General features: G+C 46.0%; 1 protein-coding gene across 1 annotated transcript in view; it reads left to right on the top strand.

The window, feature by feature from the left end:
- Nucleotides 1-22,257, top strand: part of SYN3 (synapsin III) — a 1,380,627-nt gene that overhangs the window by 625,758 nt on the left and 732,612 nt on the right. Inside the window, exon 6 of the mRNA XM_085651961.1 lies at nt 16,376-16,465. Coding sequence (XP_085508087.1) covers nt 16,376-16,465 — 90 coding nt within the window. The remainder of the gene's footprint in view (nt 1-16,375; nt 16,466-22,257) is intronic.

Below are 22,257 nucleotides of genomic sequence, written 5' to 3'. Positions count from 1 at the left end.
AGCAGCACGTTCCCTTTCAATTGGCGTAGTCCCTAACCATACAAAGCCTTGACAATATATAACATTATACTCCATTAAATATATCTATATTACTAATCATGCAACCATATCTCAATTCATCAATTAATACAAAAAAAGATAAAACCATACCCTGGTAAGCAGCTAGTGATTAAAAGTCACTTGAAGTTCTTTTTCCATATCCTTTCAATCTTTAGATTTAAAATAAGATTAAAGTGTAGCTTTCATGTTCCTTATTTTACCCGTCTGCCATAAAATTGTGGTAAAGGCAAATTTACGCTCCCTGCTTTCTGTTGCGTGAAGGAAACGTATTCTAATTTTCAGGAAACTGTGAATATAAAGGTGGTAAAACTGGAAAAAGGGTGGGGCTGTTTTCAACGCTAAGTCATCACGCTAAGAAACAAGCCTTTGCAATGCAAAAGGTCTCTCATTTGCTAGAGTTTGAGCTATTGGCATTGTAAATGACAATGCCTTTTATTTACGTGTTTTGAAAACCTGCAAGCGGTGCGTAAATACGCACTTTGTACTTATAGTCCTTGCTTACGAGAAGTAAGGCTGGCAGTAACCGCCTCTTTTACTGCCCGCCTTGCTTCTCGTAAGCAAGGACTATAAGTACAAAGTGTGTGTTTACGCACCTCTTGCAGGTTTTTCAAAACATATAAGTAAAGGGCATTGTCATTTACAATGCCAATAGCTCAAACTCTTGGAAATGCAAGACCTTTTGCATTACAAATGCTTGATATGCATTGAATTTAATGCCTACATTTCACTCGAGGGAGGAATTAGCTTTCCTAGTGTAGGACGGGAATGGGTACAGAAAATGTAGAGCTAGTCGATTTTGGCCTCCTGCACTCTTCTTGAACAGATGCATTTTGTTGAAGGGGGCAACAAGTCCAAAAGAACCTTGGGGGTCTCATTTACAGGTATGTAGATGCCCATCCACTCCTGGTTCAACTACCCCATTCATTGCGGCAGGGGTACTTGGGGGTTGGGGAATGTGGCTCCTTGTTACTAGGGATCAGAGATTAGGAACCAGACTTTCTAGTCACAAGTCCTTATTAGCACGTGTTAAGGAAATTAACTGCACCAACACTAAACGACAATGCAGTTCATGGTGACCAGAATCACTTAATGCCCCCCCCAGCCGCATCCAGTGGGAAACCAATGAAACCCTGGACAATACAGCGACATATAAACAACTAACAGAAGGGAGCTGAGAAACAGACTAGGAGGTGTGGCTTATTATGTTCACCGTGAGCACCTAAAGTAGTCTATAGATGGGAGACAGACTTTAGATAATCTGCTCTTGTGGCTAAGGGTAACATTGTTGCATATTACAAACCAGCAGGTGTCACCCGTGTAGTGCATTAATTAGAAGAGAGAGGCCTGTAAAAGCCACCAATGGGGTGTGGCAGGGAAATTACACTACAAGAAACCACGTTTATTGACCGGAGAAGTACACCAATAAAGCAACGATGCCAACTCTGAAGCGCTCTGAAACCTTCGGGTATAGTTCGCACTATAGAAAACTCAATAAATAAAGATATCACCCATAATGGTAGGCCTTATATGTTGAGTGCATGTGGGAGAAACACAAAGTCAATATTTAAAACGTAATGCAGTGGTTGGGGTTGTCTGTACTAATAAGACTTTATTACTACGCACAGGAACTTTTTTTAGAAACCATACAATAACGACACATTGAGAAAACAACAAAGTTCAATCTAAACCCATGCCTTTCAGTGTGCATGCAGTTCCTTGATGTCAGTTCGTAGCTCATTGTGCTATAATAGGACTGCAACTTATGGACGCAAGCAACAAAAGGATCTCTGTGTAAAAAGCAGTATCCACTTACCTATCTACATAAAATACAAATCTGTTATCTGCATTTTATGTGTTTGGCAGCAAGCACAAAAACCCTTTATTTAACTTTAAGAGTCAAATTGTCTTGGCAAAACACAAATCTCTCCAGCAAATGCATGAACCACCAGAGTTATCTTACCAATATTTTCCCCTAAAAATTGCTTGGCATGCATGTATGCCTTTACCATGTAATTAAGTAAGCAGGAATAGTTTTGCTGTCCCATTTGTCCTTGGTGTCAATTTCTTTGAGGCAGAGTTTTCAAACAAATATAAATGTGTAAGTTTACTGTCACATTTATCTTTTCACAACTCCACCACACCCTTTTCGCTGTCACACCTTGACCTCCAATTTATGGATTCCCAGAGAAAATAGTTCTAATTCTAGTTCTAATTTCCAGGACAGATTAACAGGGGACACCTTGGGTAACGACCTGCTCCTAACCTCTTCTGCTAAAACCCAAAACAAAACCTACAGCAGCTTCCTATGCTAGTCTCTCTGTAACAAGCGTGCAACGTGCCATTGTTTGCCTCACACGCGCTGCAAATCGGCCTCATTAGTCGCTGTCGCAGAAGTACCACGTTGGCAAGGTGCCCGCATTCCATTCCACAGTCATAGGAGAGGCAGGCGTTTCAGGAACAGAGAGCTGCCCGGGGATCACCTCAGGTGAAAGGAGATGGCTGAACACTGCACCAGCCTGTTGCAAGATGCGGCACTACAGGAAAACCACCTCACCAGATTCACACCTGTCCCAAACACTGATGTTTAACTCCCGCTTGGGGTTTACTCTGGCATTCTCAATTAACTGCTCCATGAAGGGCTGTAGATATAAATAACATAACGTGTGTATTTGTAAACCGTACAGTCGCCCAAGGGTATCTTATGTTTACTCAACCCGATGGTACTCATTTTATCGACATCAGAAGGATGAAAGGCTGAGTGGACCCTTTGGGATTTGAACCTGTGACCATGAGGTCAAACACATGCCCCCACAGTGAATGCATTAGTCCACTAAGCCACCAGGACTGGCTAAATAGTGCAGTGTGTGCCGTGGCACCAGGCCAGGATTGTGAGCCCCCCCTGCACTCCAATTATTGCTGTCTTTTAACTATCTGAGGTTGGAGTTCTTGGTTATACTCGGGTCCAGGGCACCCTTGCTAGTGCTGAATCACTGGCTGTAGGTTTTCAACACTGTGCTTCCTCCATCTCGTTCGCTTGTCTACACCACAAACACACTCAACAGTAAGACCTCAAACACTCGTACCACAAACACTCAACACAGTGAGACCATAAACGCTCTTAACATAGTGAGACCACAAACGCTCTTAACATAGTGAGACCACAAACACTCTTAAAGCAGTGAGGTCACAAACACTTAACACAGTGGCGTAGCTAGAGCTTGTGGCGCCCGGGGCTATCCCTCAGATTGCCGCCCCCCTCACTTCAAAGAGGTCCGAGAGACACGTAGTATCGCCGCTAATAGTTACCTTGATCATGCAAGTTACATACACATACATGACACGGTCCAAGGCTACACAGTTGAATACACCAGTGACTGGCAGTACAAAAGAGAACACACAGTCTGCATGATCTATCTGGGGACTCAGAAAAACCGCATGTGACATCCATCAGAGAGCTGCGTGAACAATTACCTGGTAATCCCCTCAACACAATGCAAACATGCACATACAGGGCACTGTTCATGTAACCTTCATCTACAGCTGACATTAAATGACCATACATCATGGTCCCCCCCATTAAAGCAGTGGGGACCTGCACAAACGTGATGTGCTCTGTGGACCCAAAACCAACTTTAGAGTGTCGAAGCCTGTGATTCTTTATCTTTCAAAAACAGCAAATTAATTATTCACAGGGAATGACTCACTGTGTGCCCTTAAAACTAAACGCAGCACAAAGGGGTCAGTCAGCTCCACCTTGCCAACACAGACCGGATACAAAGCCCACTCTGGTGGCCCAAAGGCAACAACCAGGGGTCGCTCACTGTCATTACTTCCAAGCAGCAGCAACCAACTCCCTGGGAATAAAAAGACATGTGCTCTTGGTACCCAAAACCAGCTTGTAATAGTGCATCTCTCCTTCACAGCAGCCTCAGCACACACATGGTGCACAGCCTGCCTGGGGGCCCAAAGCTAAAATACAGGGAGGGGCGACACATTAGGATCACAATCCTTAAACACAGTTGTGGGGGCCATGGGAACTTGTTCAACTCTATCCAAGACCCGGGACAAACTGTTCCGGCGCTGCAGCACTCCTTGAATATTCAGAAGAAACAAGAAAAATAGGACCAGTAAAACTCACTCTTTTCCAAATCTCTTTCTAAATATTATCACTTTCCATGTAATGTTCCTTTGATGGGAAGAGGAGGTTTCTGAGGTGGCAGTATCAGGCAAGTGATACTACTCAGGCTCCATCTGTTCGAGCCTTCATGGAGGATCCCTCTTCATTACTACCTCCACCTGACCCCGGACTCGGCAACGCTCTCCCAACCAGGCTTGATTATCCACTACTCCTCTCTCCAGTGCACCTTATCTCACAGCTGACCTTGGGCCCCAACCCCATATCGGGCACCATCGGGCTCAACTTTGCTTTTTCCCGGTAAAAACATTAGTAAAATCACCTTCAAACTTAAAATATTGAATATAGCAGTAAATATAATTAGCATGCACTTTAAAGTATGTTCCACAGTAGCCCTTATGACCCAACTGCTAATTAAATAAACAACAAGCATTTACAATGCAATGGTCTCGGCAATATTATAGGTAGAGCTATTGGTATTGCTCATTATTTTTTTATCATTTTTGTATCCCTAAATAAATGGCATTGTCATTTCTATTGGCATTAGCTTTTTTTTTTGCATATGTGATACCTATTGCATTAGCAGAGAGAGAGTGAGGTAGTGAGATAGAGAGAGAGTGAGGTTTTGAAATAGAGAGTGAGGTAGAGAGAGAGAGTGAGGTAGATTGAGAGTGAGGTAGTGAGATAGAGAGTGAGGTAGTGAGATAGAGAGTGAGGTAGTGAAAGAGTGAGGTACTGAGGGAGAGGGATGTTGTGAGGTAGGGATATATAAGTATAGAGTGAATGTTGTGATGTAGTGAGATAGAGAGAGAGGTAGTGAAAGAGAGAGTGAAAGTGAGTTAGTGAGATAGAAGGAGTGAGGTAGTGAGATAGAGAGTGATTGAGGTAGTGAGTGAGAGAGAGTGAAGTTGTGAGGTTGTGAGCTAGAGAGTGAGGTATTGATGTTTTGAGAGAGAGAAGTTGTGAGATAGTGAGGTAGTGAGAGAGTGGAGTAGTGAGGTAGAGAGTTATGTAGTGAGAGAGAGTGAGGTAGTGAAACAGTGATGTAGTGAGGGAGAGTGATGTTGTGAGGTAGTGAGATGTAAGCAGAGTGGTACTGTTCCTATTTGGTATGTACGTATAATAACCTTGAAATCTGTGCACGTTAAAAGCGCTGTTAAAATTAAATAAATCTCTGTGAAAAGTGCACGGAAATAAACAACATATTACAAATACAGGCTAGCCTGCCATTACTCAGCATTATGGCAGTGGGTGGAGGGGGGAGGTGTGCTGTGCAATGAATTGGCGCTAACATTAATGGCGGCAGCACAATCAAAATATAAAGTCTACTTAAGGCGCTAAATTTTCTATGCAGCACAATTAAAATTTAAAATCTTCGTACTGTTCCTGTTTGGTATGTACGTATAATAACCTAGAAATCTGTGCACGTTATAAGCGCTGTTAAAATTAAATAAATCTCTGTGAAAAGTGCACGCAAATAAACAACGACGAAATGCACTTGCACATATTTTATAGAATGTGTTGGTATTTAATGAAGGTGTGCATTCTGGTTTATTTAGAGTGCATTGTAAGGTATATGTAAAACCACGCATTAAACAGTAAACGGTACCGGGGCAACATTCCTTGGGGGGCGAAAGGCATTATAAAAGAACTGCCCCGGTCTTGGTAAGGCTCGCGCCAGACCTAGTGAGGTTTAGTAAACATGGTGTATATATAATATGTGTCGGGTAGGAGTTTACAAAGACAGCCATGTTCTTCTCAAACATAACCCACGCTAATAAAACACATTACAAATAAAACAACCGCCCAATTGCCCGAAACTCCGAGATATGTTAACACATTTGTAATTTCCAACTTCGAATGAGTACCGTAAAAACATGTGTCATATACAAGTGCTCCGTCTATCTATCCAAATGCGCCCTGAGCTGCAGAACGCACTAACGTAACACCGTGAAAAGGAAAGTCCATCAGGCATAGTGTTAGATCAGAGCGGAAGAGACAGTCCTGAAGCTTGCAAAAGGCAGCTCCCCTATTCGAGACAATACTGCGCTTTCCTTTTCATCCCAAACTATGCTGGAGAGCAACAGACAACAAATCACAAATTAGGAAACATCACCATTTATTCTATTCAAAGAACACTCAAAACACAGAAAAATGTCGGGGGATTTCACACTTAAGAAGAAACATGTTTGATGCTTATGAACGTCACGTTCTCCCAACACTCCTGACGCAACCGTTTCTGGAATGCCGTGCTCCGGGAGGATGAACACACAGTGACAGCAACCGGTCAGCAGACGGCCTGGCACCCTCTGCCCCCACGCACACTCCCCACTCGCACCTCTTTGGGGCCGGGTCAGAGCGTGGCAGAGGTGGGTAGCTATGGCCCGCAACGAGGATGGCACTGAGATGGTCTCACACAGGGGCTGGTTCAACAGACAGCGCGCGCACGTACACGCGCACACTGCTGGGATTCGTGGACACTGCGGTGTGTGCACCCTGCATAAACTACGCACACAGACTCCAGGATATTAAATTACTGCATTTTAATGTGTATTAAAAAATGCGCAACGTAGGACGCAAAAGGGTTACGGAGTCTTTGTCGTTCAAGATTCTGGAAGTTATTTTTTTACATATTTGGGAGTGAGATAGATCAGGAGGGTGGGGGGGCTTTTCACGTTCACAAAGTATTTACCATCCGCCCCCCTCACTACGGACATGCGAAATGCGTGTGCCCGGCGCAGAGATCGCTCTTTTTAGGCACCCCAGAAAGGTGCCCTGCATTTAAATACGGAGGCACTTTCCCCAGTCAAACTCCACACAAATACCCGTCAATAGAAAACACACTTAACTACAAAAGAAAACAGAGTTTATTTCAATTGAACACACAATAACAAGCACACCGCTGCCTTTCTCCGAGGCGAAGCAGAAATGCCTCGGAGAAACGCAGCAGCGGTTTCGGGGGCTTGTTTCTTTTTCTCTCCTCTTGCCATTGGCAGGAGGAGAGAAAAACACGCCCAAAAAGGGCGTGGCTAAAAAGTGGAAAGAACAGCACGGAACACGCCCCCAAATCTGAAAAAGACGGAGCCTATTTGGAGGGACGGCTCTCTCCTCCAATGGCTGGCCTCCGTTTAGGAAGCCAGCCAATGGAGGAGAGCCAAAAAGAGAGGCGGGCTAAATAGCCACTCTAAGAAACATTAAATCTCCGGACTTCCGGTTCTGCCTTCGGCAGACTGGATGGTCCCTCGACCTAAAAACAGAAAGGCCATGACAGGGCCGGCTTTAGCGCGGAGTGTTCTTTGAATAGAATAAATGGTGATGTTTCCTAATTTGTGATTTGTTGTCTGTTGCTCTCCAGCATAGTTTGGGATGAAAAGGAAAGCGCAGTATTGTCTCGAATAGGGGAGCTGCCTTTTGCAAGCTTCAGGACTGTCTCTTCCGCTCTGATCTAACACTATGCCTGATGGACTTTCCTTTTCACGGTGTTACATTAGCGCGTTCTGCAGCTCAGGGCGCATTTGGATAGACAGACGGAGCACTTGTATATGACACGTGTTTTTACGGTACTCATTCGAAGTTGGAAATTACAAACTTCTTAACATATCTCGGAGTTTCGGGCAATTGGGCGCTTGTTTTATTTGTAATGTGTTTCATTAGCGTGGGTTATGTTTGAGAAGAACATGGCTGTCTTTGTAAACTCCTACCTATGCTGAAGAGGGATTTTCCCTGAAGGCTCGCACAGAGGGAGCCTGTAAGGGAGTGCGTTGCAGAGTCCGGGGTCAGGTGGAGGTAGTAATGAAGAGGGATCCTCCATGAAGGCTCGAACAGATGGAGCCTGAGTAGTATCACTTGCCTGATACTCCCACCTCAGAAACCTCCTCTTCCCATCAAAGGAACATTACATGGAAAGTGATAATATTTAGAAAGAGATTTGGAAAAGAGTGAGTTTTACTGGTCCTATTTTTCTTGTTTCTTCTGAATATTCAAGGAGTGCCGCAGCGCCGGAACAGTTTGTCCCGGGTCTTGGATAGAGTTGAACAAGTTCCCATGGCCCCCACAACTGTGTTTAAGGATTGTGATCATAATGTGTCGCCCCTCCCTGTATTTTAGCTTTGGGCCCCCAGGCAGGCTGTGCACCATGTGTGTGCTGAGGCTGCTGTGAAGGAGAGATGCACTTTTACAAGCTGGTTTTGGGTACCAAGAGCACATGTCTTTTTATTCCCAGGGAGTTGGTTGCTGGTGCTTGGAAGTAATGACAGGGAGCGACCCCTGGTTGTTGCCTTTGGGCCACCAGAGTGGGCTTTGTATCCGGTCTGTGTTGGCAAGGTGGAGCTGACTGACCCCTTTGTGCTGCGTTTAGTTTTAAGGGCACACAGTGAGTCATTCCCTGTGAATAATTAATTTGCTGTTTTTGAAAGCTAAAGTATCACAGGCTTCGACACTGTTAAGTTGGTTTTGGGTCCACAGAGCACATCACGTTTGTGCAGGTCCCCACTGCTTTAATGGGGGGGACCATGATGTATGGTCATTTAATGTCAGCTGTAGATGAAGGTTACATGAACAGTGTCCTGTATGTGCATGTTTGCATTGTGTTGATGGGATTACCAGGTAATTGTTCACGCAGCTCTCTGATGGATGTCACATGCGGTTTTTCTGAGTCCCCAGATAGATCATGCAGACTGTGTGTTCTCTTTTGTACTGCCAGTCACCGGTGTATTCAACTGTGTAGCCTTGGACCGTGTCATGTATGTGCATGTAACTTGCATGATCAAGGTTACTATTAGCGGCGATAGTACGTGTCTCTCGGACCTCTTTGAAGTGCATGCCCTCTCCCCCCCGGGCGCCACAAGCTCTAGCTACGCCACTGGCCACAAGTGCCCCTCATCTCCCCATAGCCCCTCCCCCTCATGACCTCCTCCTTGGACTCCCTCACTGCCACCATCCACCAGTGCCCCTTATCTCTCTGAAATAATGAAGGTTGTAAAATAAAATAGAACACGAAAGAAAAACGGGCCCCAGTAAGGCCTGTTAATCCACAGGAACAGAAAGATAACCCAATACCAAAACAATAAATAAGAGCAAAAAAAAATAATTACTGGCGCCAGCGAAGAGCGGAGAGAATCGGGTGAGCAAAAGAACTAAATATGCACAACAAGATAACCTGCCTACAGGGTCCTACCTGACTTCAAATAAATCAAATTGTGTGCAGCAAGGGAAACGACGGAAACAACAAAAAGGCAGATTGCACAAATATAATTGTCTCACCCGATACCAACGCCATACAAGGGACTCCGGCGCTGTTCAGGAACCTGCGGCCGCACAGGGATCTCCCACTCAATTCAGGAACCTCCGGCCACACAGGAACCCAGACACGATTCAGGAACCTCCAAAAAGGGCAAGTATGCCGATGCAGCTGAGTGTCTTCAGTTTCCGCTCAGAACTCCAATGCACAGGACCCTGCTGCCCAGGACTCCGACGCGACCCAGGCAAAACGTCGATCAACCCTCACAAGAGTGCGTAGTGGTGAAGCGCGTGACGCGTCACCGCTACGCTCTCATCGCGAGGGCCCGGCAAAAATGTAGCGTCAACGGCATGGTGCGGATTGCAATGCAGCAGCAGGCGCTGACGCACTGGCGCACTCAGCACTACAACCAGGTAGGTGAGGTGCGTGCAGTGCGCAGCGCGCTGCTTGCACAGTACACTCTTCAAAACTGGGCCGCGCGCGCCGTTGCGGCCGCGGCAGACTTTATCATTTATTTTGTGACACACTGTGTCCCTAAATAAATTATAAAGGCCGCCGCAGCCGCAACGGTCCACCAGTGCTGAGCGGGCCGCCCTAAATATAGTGCCGCCTGGGGCGGTCCGCCCCCACCGCCCCCCCCTAGCTACGCGCCTGACTTAACACCCCCCAGCACCTTGAGACCTTTACGGGTGAGTAGTCGCGCTTTACAAGCCACTTGATTGATTGATTAATAACACAGTGAGGCCGCAAACGCTCTTAACGGAGTGAGGTCGCAAACACTTCTAATGCAGTGAGACCACAAACACTCTGGGCAGAGTGAGACAAGCCTACATGCACCAGTGCGAAACCTGCGGGGCCTTACACGGGTCATTATCCCAACAGATATTACTAATACTTTACGGTCACAAATCAGACCGAACATAACTCTTTGCAACAACACTTTCACAGATATAGCCTTTAGGAATTCTACAGTGCAGCCTGTGGAGCGTCGCCCCTGGAGCCCTGTGACACGGTGGGGTAGTGACACAACTCGATGGATGGGCGCCGGGCCCTCTCTTGACTCACTGCAGCGCCGATCTGACCCGGGCTCGCAGGTGCCCAGCCTGCGCCATTTCACGCATCCTCAGATGGCCTGGAGTCACCTGCTGTTTGTGAACAAGCAGTGGCAGGGTCTGGTATCCTGAGGCGAGAAGTCATTGCACAGTAACATGCCAGCATGCAGTCCATCAACATTTGTGAAAGAGTTCAGTGGGTTAACACGCCCACAGGAGCTGTGCAGCTAACAGGCCGCGCACTGGAATCCCGGGAGGCGCAGACCTTCATCCTGCTAAGTTCGATAAAATAAGTAGCAGGCTTTTGCAATAGAACTTTCATGTCCGTCTGGGTAATTTATATGCGATCCAATAAGACCAAGTGTAGGAACAGATCGTGGTGAGCAAAGAAAGTTCACACAAGTACAATTGTATCACGCATGAGCTAAAATATGACAGACTATTGGGCCCCTGGTCATTGGAGACCAGCTTCAGATCAGGCCACTGTTTTCTTCCAGACTGGGATATATAACTGTCAGTTACATTAGTCTCTCAGAGACTGCATCCTTCAGTAATAGGGCTGTACCAGAGCATTCAGAGATGAGACAGCTTCAGTGTATGGCAATCTATGCCCTCCTGTTACATACATTTAACACGGCCTGTGAAGGCCCGGTGGTACTCTAAATATCTCACTAGGAAGCATTGTCTATCTTTTATGCTTCTGAAATAAAGCCAAGACCGTTAATGTCTAGCCTTGACTTTTCCACTCAGCCAATGTGGTCCTCGGCAGATCTCGTTACAACCCCATGCTTCAATTTTCTCATCTGCCAAAACAGTTTTTTTTAGAGTCAGGCTAGATGTCAGTTTTTTTTAAGCAAACACGGGGCACAAGTCCTAAACGAACGCTGGTGTTCCGCCCACAGAAATACATACTCCTGAAGAGCAGAGCTGGTGGAGGAAAGCGTGCGTCCCGCCGCAGCAGCCTCTACAGTGCGCGCCGCTGCTCACTCCCGCGGCAATACTCCATGGGAGTGAACTTTTTAAAAAAAGGTGAGACATACACCCACCATTAGCCATTTGCAGGCTATGATTTTTTAAGGACACACACAAAAGCCAATCCAAAGCGTGGGAGGAGTCAGACCTCACAAAGTACCTACAACAGATCGCCTAAAAGTGCAAGCATCGAATAGGCTCGACCTAAAAAAGGCAACAGATGCTGTTCATTTGAGCGGTTCAATTCACGGTCATGGATGCAAGAGGGAACACCCCAGCCTAAACATCAAAAGAAACCTTCCAGTGGACGGGGGAAGCCTTTCACCCAGTTATCCCTCCCCCCTGACCATTTCACTGCCCCCAGTTTGGTCCCAAAGTAGTATCTGCAACTGCCTTCTCTCCAACTGGATTTATGAATTTCAGAGCTGCTGATGAGCCTCCCTTCGCCACCACCCCCCTCCCAAATAAGGCCTGCCAGCATGAACGCGAGACTTTGGTTCTTCTTGCTGCGAGCTCTAATCATTAGTTTCCACTCTACAAAGTGTAGTTCTTTTCCTAATGACTGGATAGTTGAGTTAGAAGGCAATTGAAATAATTTTCTCAAGCGGTAACTTTCCAGGTTGTTTCGTTTCTATCTGTATCCAATGCAAACAATTCCGAGAGCCCGAGGGATATTTTTCCATTCAAAGTTCTAATCAGTGGAGTGGAAGAGCTCCCCCCGTGTGTTTTTCTTTTAATCAAATCTCTTTCGAGCAAATGCGAATTATTTAGTTTAATTAAAATCATGAAGAGCAATGGGCATCCCAAGACAAGTTAAAAGAAAACATTAATCCTAGTTATTTATAAGAGGCATCTTGTTCTAATTTCTTCCTTCCCGACCAGCAGGATACTTTTTTTTTTCTTCTTTCTTTTTTTGCAAGGGTCAAACCTTTTCTTTTATCCTTTTTTCCGTATTGATTACCAACCTCTCCTGCAAAAATATTGTTTTAAAACATTTAATTTTCTCTGTAGGCCTACCTAACACTAATCTATAATTATTAAACACTCAGGATAAAGAAGTAAAGCAATATTTCGAGAGGCATTTTTAGGGGAGGGGCAGGGGTATTTGAAGGGTGTAGGAACATCAGCAAGGTACAGGCTGAAGAAAGTCGGGGGCCATCACACTCCCCGCTTTAAACCATTGAACCCCTTAATAAAATGGGGCAGTATCCCCCTGGGATCACTTCTTACCTGGACCTAATTTTTTTATGCAATGTCCATATTGTGGTCAATAAACCTTTAAGGATCCCCTTATCTCTCTGTTTCTCCCATAGTGTTTCCCAGGCAACTAAATGTAAAGCAGATTGCAATCAGCGAAACAGCTTAATGATCCGCACATCCCAAGAGCGCCCTAGACAACGCTTCACAAAACAAAACAGTGGTTCAAAGTCCAAAGAGCCATTGGATCATAATCTTGATTGGATTGAATTGCACGAAGCAAAAAACTCCAGTATCATTAATAGCTGGGTGGAATTGGTTCACTGAGAAATTAGGGGGGGGTGTTTAAGCTTTTTCCTCTCAGAAAGAAGATGAAGTAAAGTTAATTCTCATTTCCATGTTCAGGACAGCGGCACGGTTAATATAATTTGGATGAGAGTAAAACACCCTTTCCAGGAAAACTTTGGGCCTTATGATGGCCACTCTGGTAGAAATCATTAGAATACAAATATTTGACAATAAGCTTTTTTTAATTTAAAATCTTTATAACAGTTTTTGTGTAAACAGAAGAACCCAACATTCCACCATCAGCAGCAGTGAATCCCACATGTGGCGTGTCAGCAATCCACCCGCATAAATGGGTACCTCTGGGTGAGCCACACAGTAGTGTAGAACATTTAACCAGGAGTTATAATCTTCGATATGATTCCCAAGCGGTCCATTCTTTTACCCCATTTTTCATTCACGGAATAGCTCGGGTCTTTTGTAACGTATATGCCCATATATCTAAACTCTTCCACCACTATTGGCATGCCGCAGTCGGCCGGCAGTTTTGGTATTCTGCCCATAAGTGGGTATATTTGGGAGTTATGCCAGTTTATGGTATAGCACAAGTATTTGCTTAAGTTTCGCAAAATTTGCTTTATTCTAGACATCGTTCGTTCAAGGTCTGCCACGTAAAGCAGTCCTTCATTTTTATACAGAGATATTCTATCTTCCCAGGCATTGTCCCACCTCAATACTCTGATCAGCAGATCATGGCACGAGGGCCTCTATAACCAAAGTAAAAATCATGGGCAGTAGTGACCAGCCTTGCCTGGTGCCCTTCCTCAGTCCAAATATATTCGATTGTGCTCCATTAACCCTGACACTGGCCAGCTGGCGGATATACAGAAGCCTGATCCATTTCTTATAATGTGGACCAAGGCCCAATCTATCCAGGACTGCAAACATGTAGGCCATTGCGGCGTCCAATTACATCACCAGTGTTTGTTTCCTTGCAGTCCCCGATGCATCTCAATACCCCCTACTGTCAGTGGAGGTTAAGCCTCATTCTTCTGTTTGGCATGAAGATTGACTGGTCAGGATGGATCAGGGACGTTATCACCCGCTTCAACCGAGTTGCCAACACTTTGGCAAGTAATATGACCTCAGCATTTAACAACGATATATGCCTATACGCTTTTTCAATAATCATAAATAGTCGCTGTGACAAACTATGGAACGCGATATGGCACAGGGATATTAGGAGGAGCTGCCTCCACCACTTACTGACGGGGTCAGGGAGGTCCAACAGCACCCTGGCGCCAGTCAGGACAGAGACCGCTGTGCTCCAGGTTGACACCACAAGCAAGAGGAGGCGCACCAGTAGTCCCTAGCACAGGGTGCCTCTGTGGCCTCTTTCCCATAAGCAGTTGTCGGTATGGGAATCATCCCTATGGCTCTCAAGTGCATCCGTTCGACTCGGAAAGTCTTCGAGACAGCGTTCCCCGCCACATGAATCTTGAGTTGACCAGGTAGGGATAGGAGGAGGAAGTCATGGGAGAGAAATAGTGAGTAAAAGAGCGAGAGGGCGAGAGTTGGCTGCCATTTTTACAGCGGCCTTCAAGGAGCATCAGTTTCCAGATGCATCAGGAGAGCGAGCCATTTAAAGGGGAAGGGAATCAGAAGGGTGGGAAAAGAGAAACAAATCCATCATTGGAGCCGTGAAAGAGTAGGGGAGACGGAACCCAACCAGCAAATCGGGAAGGACCTTCCTGAAGGGGCGTGACTACGCATCAGAGAAGAGCGCAAGAGGCTTTGGATGAGGAAGGGAGTAGAGTCTCTCCCAAACACAACTTTCGTTTCTCCTCCTCGGTGTAGCTCCTGAGTCACAAATATCGGCGAAGTCTTAGATTCTGACCTGCCCCAATCTCTGGACTTCCATATATTTGGATGTAAAAGAACCCTGAGTGAAAAAGGCAGGGCAACGTGGAAATACTTCTAATCTGTGGAGTAAATAGTACTTGATCTCTGACAGCATACCACAGTCACACTAGTTTGTTAGCTTGTATGGATTCTTAAATGAGGCCCACCCCTCCCTTTAGCTAGAGGAAGAAAGCATAAAGCTCAATGCAGAAATCAAATGTAAATCCACATTGCGAATGTGGTGGTTTATTTAGCAAGAGATGACTGGTACATGTGCCGTCACCAAAGGGTGACTAAGGAGAAGTTTTAAAAAAATCCAAAGACGAGAATTAAGGCCTGTAATCCTTATTAGGGGTGTTCAAATCAAAATCATGTCTATTTCCATGAAATTTAGGAAAATTGCTAAATGATTTGTCAAATTACATTTTTAGAATGAAATATGTGCAAATATAATACTACTCTTTTACAAAAGCGTGTACTTCACTTTCAAAAACTGTTGTGAGACCCCAGCAGGAGAGTGGTTAGAGCAGAAAATGTCTCTTGGCCAGACCTATTTTACACCAACGTGCCCCACACATGCAATGTGCTAATACACATTTCTGGATGGTTTGCAAATTTAGCATTACTTGAAATTAGGGAATCAAGCGAATTTCACTGGCAGAATGAACATTTCAACAATGCCTAATACTCATGCCACTCCAAGAGGGGTGCTGTTTAAGAGGTTTTATCAGTCAAACTTGGACATGGATATCTAATCACACTGCTAATTGTATTTCAAAATGCCCCCGAGATCAGATGAAAGAAGAGTAGAGATGTTTTGGCTGCTGCTTGTTGATAAGAAAGGGGCATGGCCTGGGATCTAAAAATGCAGCTGTATTTGAAGATTTATGCTATCCAAAGCGAGGGGCCAGTACATGGTCAGTATGATGTCTGCAGTATTTATTGTTGTAATGAGAAGGAGGACCATGATTTCTTAGTGAATATTAATCATCTCTATTGATGTAAAACCATACATTTATTTTTAAACATCTATATAGCATACGTTCAAAGTTTCTTTTTACATAGCGAGCATATGTACATATGTGTTATTGTGAGTTGCAGATGAAATTTAGAATCATTCCTCTGTTAAATATGCTCATATACTTTACTACACACAGGAAAACATTAAATTGAGAATTTTCTTGGTGTATCTAATACACACACGTAGTGTACTTTGTGTCCTTCTCTCCCTATTCAAACCATCATGTACCATTTTATTTTATTTTATGCATTTATTTATTTATTTGAGTTTTATATAGCGCTGGCAAGACCCGAGGGTATCCGAGCGCTTTACAAGACTTAGCATTGATAGAAGGATTCACAGTTGACATAGAATAATGCGTCTCACTCTCTTGCCACCGCAACTGCAGATGTTCTGGTGCACCGCCTCAGGCGCAATCACTGTGGATGTGGCCAGATGTGGCTTAAATTTCACATCTGTTGTCCTGTTTGAGATCCATTGTGACCTTCTTTCCTTTTTTTCATCTTCTCCAGTTCTCCCAGCTCATTAAAATCCTCCAGACCTTGGGTCCAGAGAAGTTCCCGCTGGTGGACCAGTCGTTCTTCCCCAGCCACCGGCAAATGGTAAGCACTGAAGTCTTCTTATTCTGTAGTTTGAAAGCCTGGAGGGGCAACTCAGAGTCGCTGTTGTAGGAAATGTTTCCTAAAAGCCATGTCTTTTGCAAAAGATGGGAGCCAGGAGCAATGCTTCAAATTGTGACCTCTGGTGTTTAAAACAAAGTATGGAATGTGCAACTTGTGTCTATCAATGTTTTCATACTCCGCTGGCTAAGTCTATAATGAGTCTACAAAATGATGTTGGTTATAGGGATAACAAGAAAAAAACTAGTCCCCCTCACGTCTCACCTCATTACACCACCTTACTCACTCACAGGTTGCTTGTAAATAGGAAGAGAATTACTTAAAAGTGTATGAAGGGTGTGCTCTGTACTATAGCATGTTTAGGGTAGGTGGAGGCGCGTGATGCACTGATGTACGTCACTTCCTGTGAGGAAAGTATGTCCCCACATAATGGCAGCATTTGTAGTTTCGCGGAATCTGAGCCTGGCGAGCTGCGTTGTAGAGTAGAAGAGGCTATCGTGGCCTCTGTTTCTGCAGGCACCCCAGCATCTCTGTTCTCTCCTCCCACAGGCAACATCTGGCCAGTGCAGTTGCCGGTAGCGTGTACCATGTCGTTTTTCACAGCACCAGAAATGACCAGTTCTTTTACAGTCTCCTGTAGTTGATGTCCAGGGATGGGGGTCAAATGATTGAAAGGTCATGGTCATACTCTTGGCGAGGTAGACACTTGGTTGGTGTAAGACTGTTGTTAACATTATATGTTTTATTGTATTTATATGTGCATTATGGTTGTTGTACAAACCGAATAAAGAATACTACTATTAATAAATGAATGCCTAGTTCAGGCGTGTTTAGGTTACCCTGCAGTGGACATGACAAGACAGCAACCAGCTTGCCTTGACATCCATTCATGTTTTGCAGGAAGAGATGTGCATTTTTATTTAACGTGAACACGCCTGTCCACATGCAAGTCTCTGTGTACTTTCCCATTTCAGAAAAATAAGCAAAATAGAAGCTCCCATCACAGTGTCTGTTTCTGGATGTAATACAGTTGTATTAATTTGCCTCCGCACAAGGAAGCCATGTTATGGATGTTCCAGTTGTTGTCGTATTCAAGGCCCTTTGCCTAGGATCGAATGAGAGAGCCATTCATGCTCTGAACAAATAATTGTTTGTTAAGATATATAAGCGCACTGACGTCTTTCATTTTGCAAATAAACATTATTAAGCAGCAAAGTAGGTGTTTAATAGATCTAATTCATTTGAGGCATCTTGTGCTTCCGAACAGTCACTGGTTAATTCACATGTATCTTTGTTGATCCAGCCCTATTCAGTATTTTCACACCATGTCAAGCATGTGCCTTTTCTGCCTAAAACCCTATAAAAGATGTAGGGCCCAATTCACAAAGGGCCCCTGCAGTCGTGGCGGGGGCCCTGCATTCCTGGCAGGACCTCCGCACTAAAGTTACTCATTGCGGAGGTCTTGCCACGAGTGCAGGGCCCCCGCCACAAGTGTGGGCCCCCTGCCACGAGTGCGGAAGCCCTTTGTGAATCGTGCCCGATGTTTTGGGAATATGTGCAAGAGCTTTATGCAGTTGTTTACTGAGCAGAGTCCGCGCTAGTGTGTCATCTGATTTAGCTTTTTGCACATTCTCTTTAGGCAGACAGTATGTCAGTCTTTTTGCTGAATTATACTTTGGTTCTGGCTGTTTGCTTACTTTGGAGGCAGACCTTATGTAGATCCTCTTGCATTATTTGATTTTGGCAATTATAAATGCTAATTTGACACTCATTAACTAACAATTTTGATGCCTTCCATAAAAATCTTAACTTGAATAAACCCTCATGGTTTTAACTTTAATTCTTGACTTGTGAAGGTTTTATTGATTGGTACTAGGACTTACAAATATGTCCTTTGTCTTGTGAAGACTCAGACAGTCCCTATTGTGCACATCAACCCTGAAATCATTTAGAGTGTTGCTATTGGGATTATTAAAGTGTATTATCATTGCATATGTTGGAAAACGAGGCAGCATCTGTGAGGCCTGCACAAATAACATGACTACATTTGTCCTTCACTGGGAACCAAACACCCAATTGTAGCGCCTGACTCTCAGAGGGTAGCGTTGCAGAGCAGTCTGAGGCTTACTCAAGGGAGGTGGTATGGGCTAGTAATCGCCATTTGCAGGTGCACAAAAATAACACTCAATAATTGATTGTCCAGTCTGTACTTTGCTTTACAAAAGTAAGAGTACATTTATTAAACACACACACCACTCAATACTATGCACCAATTTACAAATATACATAAGCTGTTGGAATTACTTTGTGACATTGCATAACATCTCCACCCCTCCCGCAGGGGGGGGTGGGGTCTAGTACCACCACTCCCATGTATGCACATCAACTTGCCCTCAATGCAGTTAGTTGAACATAACCTGGAGCGAGGGCCCTGCGCACTGGCACCATCCCAGTGGCGACCCACCCCATTACCTCAACAAGCATTAAAAAGAGGTAAACCTGCCTTGGTGACACATGACCCTGACTGAGCATCTCCTACTGACCATAAAGTATGCACCTCTATATCTTAAGGGCTAGCAGTCTGGGGTCTTCACCTAAGCGCAGCAGCAAGAATCCATGTTTACGCACACTTTAGAATGACAGTACTCATCACCTTGGTTGATCATTTGAATGCATTGCAATTACAGCCTCTAAAGGCATCACAGATGAAATCACAGGATTGCGCATATACAGCCAGACACCCTAGCAGGACTGTCTGGCAACATAGCCCCACTTGGCTTATGACATCTCCTTACACATGCGACTTACAGTCCCTTCAAAAGAAGTACTCCTGGCAACTACACTTCTCCTTCTCACTTTAAAAGGAATCACAGGTAAAAACATGGGATTACGTAAATACAGCCAGACCCCCTAGCAGGAAGGTCCAGCAACATAACTCCATTTAGCTTAACATCACCTTACACATATACTTCACTTTACACATGTGACTTTCAGTCCACCTAAAAAGAAATAACCGATAGTAAATGCATTTCGGTGCAATTACACCACTTCACCTCCAGGGGATGCCCTTCTCCAGACATCCCCCAACTCAGCCCTTCAATCCGTGATGCACTTCATAGTACACCCTCAGCTGTAGAACATAAGTTCCAGCCTAGAAGGTGTTAAAGGCTGGCTGAGTCCTGAAGGGGTTATTCTTTCAGATGCCCCGTGAAACTTAGGGGTGGACTGTTCTTCTTTATGCTGGGGGAGACTGCGGGGCTCCTGCAGCCCCCCTGCACCCCTTTTCACACGTGAGGGTGACCCCCTCCTCTGGGCACCAAAATGGCAGACTTCTTCGTGCTGTGGGGGGGAAGACTGGGCCTCTCCAGCGGCTCCCCCAGCACCTTTTCACAAGTGAGGGTGACCCCTCTCCTCTGGGGGCCACAAAGCACCAAAACAGCAGATTTCCAAATTCCTGGCGAGGCATTATGGGGCACTTCATGCTCCTCTTTACCAGCCCCCGCCACTGGGAACACTCTCCTCTTCCCTCAGGGTCTCTGATTCAGCAGGGTGCTGTCCTCACTGGCTCCCTGCGCCAGCCTCTCGCCAGGCTCTCCTTCTGGGACTCTGTTCTCCCTGCGCAGAGGCCCCTGCTTCTGTGCATCAGTCCTGGGCCCTTCTTCTGGTGCTGATAGGGTCCTGGGGGCAGTCAGGGGGTCTCTCCTTCCAACTGCCCATTGCGCCAGGCTCCAGCACCTTCAGCCTCAGCCGAGCACACCCCAGAGAGCCCTTCTCTTTCTATGCAAGCACTTTTTTAAAAGTTGAGTAGGGGGCTGGCAGGAATTCTCTGTTGGTCCTATCAAACAGCTACACATCACGTCCCTGCCCCGGCTCCCTCCTTCTTGTCCAGCCTCTGAGCTTGTTCAATAATGGCATCGTCCAGGGTTTCTGGCCACATGTCTGAAGCCTCATCCCCCAAGCTGCCTTCCCTCCTTGTGCAGCCTGGTGCCTGGCACCCAGTGACAGCTGCTAATTGATGAACCTGCATCCCCTCCCATCTTCTCTTCAGGGAGAGGAGGCCCTTGCTTGTGGAAGAAAGGTTATCAATCCATCCAGCTGAGGTCAGCCCTCAGCCTGGGTCTGGTCCTGGCTGGCTCACAGAAATATGACAGTTCTGGATGACCCAAAAGCAGTACAAATATGACTTTGGACTCTGCAGAATACTTCTTTTCACCTCCAATACAATGGACTTTAGTGCATGTCTGGAAACTGTAGGCCTTGTGGAAGTTAATTTAGCCATGGGCCCCACATTCCCTTAGGGAAATAATGAAGTGAAAACACAGTAAAACACACTGACTTTCCCTGGTATGTCATGTCTCTTTCCAGCGTATAAAGCCTATTCCATATCACCACCTAATACTGCATAAGTCCTGCCACACCATTCACTTTGTAGCTGCTCCTGGACTGCGCACTCTAGGAATCTCCCCTGCGCAGCCCGTACACGTGTGCACACGCATGTACACATGTGTCTGCATGTAACCAGCCCGGTGTCCCTTACTCCAGCTGCTGCGCAGTGGCCTGGTCAAGCCAGGGGAACACCAGTAAAATCCCCATGCAGTCTCTTACATCCTGAGTTCACTGTGGGTGAGTTCCAACTTATGAGGCTCCCCCACAGTAAAAGCTCAACAATTAGGTGCTCAAAAAAGCAAAAAATCCGGCCGGCCCATAGTGTCAGAACCACCTTCTAACACACGCCGCGCCCAGCTGATTCCTACAGGGAAGAAGTAGCCACTCTACATGGGTACACTTCCCGTAGTCAGCGATAACTAGTTATAAGGGGTTCTGACCAGACCCCCCTTACTGACCAGTTATCCGCTTAGACCACCTACTCCTCCCATCCATGAAATCTCCACCCATGACAGGGATCCCAGACTACCCTAAGAACCCTCCGGGCTCTAGGTTAGATACCTCTAGGTCACTCATGGTCTACATGGACTCAGCCTAACTATGCTCACCTTTGCCCTTGGGCATGCAACACTATGCCTACCACTTCTCTGGACAAGGGTCCAGTGCCTCAGCACCGATGCGGTCTTCTGGGATAGGTCTAAATCCCATCCCCTGGGTCACTAGCTGGTCTCCCTTCCAGAGTTTGTTCCAACCAGTACCCTCTCTCCGTTTGGTCCTTGCACCCAAAAGATGCAATCTCTCTGGACCCTCACCCTCAGCCTGCCACTGAGGTCAATCTGCTGCCACCACCCTTTCGGGATGACTGTCTTCCCTAAAGAAAGCACAGCCACTTGTGCTTCCCCACACAGAAAAGCACCCTTTGGCCACTGGCCTGGCTCCCTGATAGGACCTCAGACCGGCCTCACCACCACACTGGCAGTGCCAGGGAGGAACACTGAGGGTGCCTCATCAGACATCCTACAGCTCATTCCCCCCGTCAGTAGCTCCACCCGGAAACTACCCCGGGAACCTAGACCCCTTCCTTGTTCTCCGCTGCGAGAACAGGGCCTATGTACCCTTCCCTCCGAGAGGTGCGCTCTCCTCCCGGAGTACCCTTAGAGAGCCTGTGGGTCCCGAGTTAGCTAGACCCAGGCCCACCTCTCATGGCTCTCCCCGTTCTCCCTGCAGCGCCTTGGGAGACCGCCCAGGGACCTACATGGTCCCTGGATGGCCTGCACCACCCCTTATGAAGAGCAGGGTCCCTTCACTTAAGATAGGCTCCACCTGCCTTCAGGGTAGTACTACCACTCTCAGCCAGGGACCCTAAAGATCCTGGCTAGGCCTGCACC

The sequence above is a fragment of the Triturus cristatus genome, chromosome 4_1, assembly GCF_964204655.1.
Source record: "Triturus cristatus chromosome 4_1, aTriCri1.1, whole genome shotgun sequence".
Lineage (NCBI taxonomy): Eukaryota > Metazoa > Chordata > Amphibia > Caudata > Salamandridae > Triturus > Triturus cristatus.
Note: the sequence above shows the minus strand (reverse complement) of the source record. Positions and strands in the feature narration are given on the sequence as shown.